The sequence below is a fragment of the Glycine soja genome, chromosome 19 (genome assembly GCF_004193775.1).
Source record: "Glycine soja cultivar W05 chromosome 19, ASM419377v2, whole genome shotgun sequence".
Taxonomy (NCBI): domain Eukaryota; kingdom Viridiplantae; phylum Streptophyta; class Magnoliopsida; order Fabales; family Fabaceae; genus Glycine; species Glycine soja.
This window is the reverse complement of record NC_041020.1, coordinates 5,785,369-5,788,101: the sequence shown is the minus strand read 5'-3', so window position 1 is coordinate 5,788,101 and position 2,733 is coordinate 5,785,369. Positions and strand designations below refer to the sequence as shown.

General features: G+C 35.0%; 1 protein-coding gene across 1 annotated transcript; it reads left to right on the top strand.

Moving 5' to 3' along the window:
• Positions 1–383: 383 nt before the first annotated feature.
• On the top strand, positions 384–2,102 carry LOC114399474 (coumaroyl-CoA:anthocyanidin 3-O-glucoside-6''-O-coumaroyltransferase 1-like). Its single transcript, XM_028361676.1, has one exon. The coding sequence runs from the start codon at positions 493–495 to the stop codon at positions 1,924–1,926; it is 1,434 nt and encodes a 477-aa protein (XP_028217477.1). The 5' UTR covers positions 384–492; the 3' UTR covers positions 1,927–2,102.
• The last annotated feature ends 631 nt before the right edge of the window (positions 2,103–2,733 follow it).

The window sequence follows — 2,733 nt, the reverse complement described above, 5'->3', positions numbered from 1 at the left end:
GTAGGTTAAATTTCCAACATTCTCATCTTTTGAATTTTCTTCTACAATAATATTAAATTTTCTTATCTTTTCTGTCCTTAATTAATTCATGTTTAATTCTTTCTCTTGTTTGATTTAATTTTTTGCCAATTTAAATGACTATTTTTCTCATAATCTTTTTAAATAAATTTTCTTTAACTTCTTTTACTAATCAAATATTTATCTACCAAAGTATGAATAAATGAGAGGTGTCAAAATCATAGAATAATAAAATCATGATTTTATTGTATATTTTATTTAATAGAATCATCGTGTAAAAATAATATTCTGAGAATAAAAAAAAATCCCAATCCCTTGTTATATAGAGGATAATAAGAAGGTCAATCTCACAGCTCTCCTTTTTATTATCTATATATCTTTTTTCCTTATAAATTTGTTTCCACGTAGGGATTCAGCACAATATTCTTGTTCGTCTCATCACAAGCCTTTCTCTACAGTGTAGTTTACGTTTCCATGGCTCACCCTGCTGATCTTTGTCAAAAGCTGAAAGTCATAGAGCAATGTCAAGTTTCTCCTCCACCAGGTTCGGTTCCTCCAACCTCTCTTCCACTAGCCTTCCTTGACCTTCCTTGGGTTTACTGTGACACAGTGCAAAGCATTTTCTTCTTTGAGTTTCCTCACTCTTGTAACCACTTCTTGCAAACAGTGCTTCCAAATCTCAAACACTCTCTTTCCCTCACTCTCCAACAATTCTTCCCCTTCGTTGGAAACCTTGTGATCCCTCCTAAACCTAACTTCCCTCACATTCTCTACACCTCTGAAAACTCCATCTCCTTCACGATTGCAGAATCCACTGCCGACTTTCCACATCTCATAGCTGACACCGCTAGAGATGTTAAAGACTCGCACCCTTTTGTTCCTATCTTACCTACCCCAACTACCAAAGAAGATGGCACATGGTTGCTTCCTCTTATGGCCATTCAACTCACCATTTTCCCCGAGTATGGCTTCAGCATTTGCATCAGTTTTAGACACGTTGTTGCTGACGCAAGAGCATTCTTACATTTCATGAAGTTCTGGTCCTATGTTTGTAGGACAAAACATGACGTGGCAGCTACTCAAGATTTGTTACCACTGCTCAACAGGGACATCATCAAAGACCCCAAAGGGCTTAAATTCGTTTTCTCGGAGGAACTATGGAATTCTCCTATAGAAAGCATAATAAAAACACCTCCAAAAGTTGTCGACAAAAACGATGACAAAGTCCGTCACGCGTTTGTGTTGAGGCGTGACCATGTTGCGAAGCTAAAGAAATGGGTGTCGATTGAATGTAAAAGTACTTATGGGTTAGAATTAGAGTCATTGCACATATCAACCTTTGTTGTGACAAGTGCTTTGATGTGGGTTTGCAAGGTTCAATCAGAAGAAGAGGTCAATGCTATCACTATTGCAAATAATAATAATAATGATGAAATCTACAGCTTGAAGTTTCTGGGAGATTGCCGTAACCGTCCCGAATTTTCGATTCCTTCAACGTACTTTGGAAACTGCATTGTCATTCGCATTGTGTCACTAAACAGGAGCAAGCTAATGGGAGAAAAAGGAATTGTTGAGGCAGCGATTAGTATTGGAAGGGCAGTTAGAGATTTTCAGTTTGATGCTATGAAAGACGTTGAAAATTTTATGTCTCTCGGTAGAAGTGGAAGAAAAGTGAAACATTCGTCTACAATTGCAGGGTCGCCAAAGCTTGGAACATATGAGACTGATTTTGGGTGGGGAAAGCCCAAGAAGTGTGAAATACTTCACATAGAATATTCAAGAACTATCTCCCTTTCGGATTCTAGGGATGAAGAAGGTGGAGTGGAAGTTGGGCTAGCACTTGGAAGGGCTCAAATGAGCAAATTTTCTGCTATATTGGAAGAATATCTCAGAAATATTGCTATATAGTCGTGACTAACATTCCCATCTTCTTAAAAATAATTATAAGATGCTAATAATTGTTGTTGTAGGTCTCTGCATTTTAGTATTTATTTTAGTCTTCATCGTTTTTATAAGTTGTTTGTGTCTTGTATTATTTTTGCATTATCAATTCTGGAAGCTATAATTCAATATTTATTCAATGATCGTGGTTGCCATGTAAAATCTTTAAGAGTTTCTTAGATTAACAATTATAGAAAACTAACAGGATTTTGAAATCTATGATTCTCACAAATAATAAATAAATAATGGGCATCTTTCTCCATAGTGAGACTTCTCTCTAATGTACTTTAATTTCTTGGAAGAGAAGAGAAACAATATTTGACTCACTTGACTATTCTTTCTGTCTCTCTACGTTTGCGATGACTAAAGATTAGAAAAAATATTTTTTTGTCAGGAAGGGTACCTTGTTTTACGTTAGTGGGTATTAACGCCTTTTATAACTACTACTCCCATCAAGTAGCAGTTACCTCTAGAATTTTCTCTTATTTAACCCAATTACAATTTAGTCTCTAATTATTAATTATTTACTTATTAGTCCTTACATAAGTCACATGTCTCTCACATGAGACATTAATTCTAACATTTCCCCACTTGGCTCATTAGGCATTACTAAACATTATGAACTAAATAAATAAATAGATTAAACTAACATAATGCACATTAAAATGACTAAACCATTCTATACATTAGATACATAATAATTTCATGATTAAAAATAGAAACTAATTCGAGTCATGGTGGTTGTACATCACTTAATCAACATAGTCTCTTCTA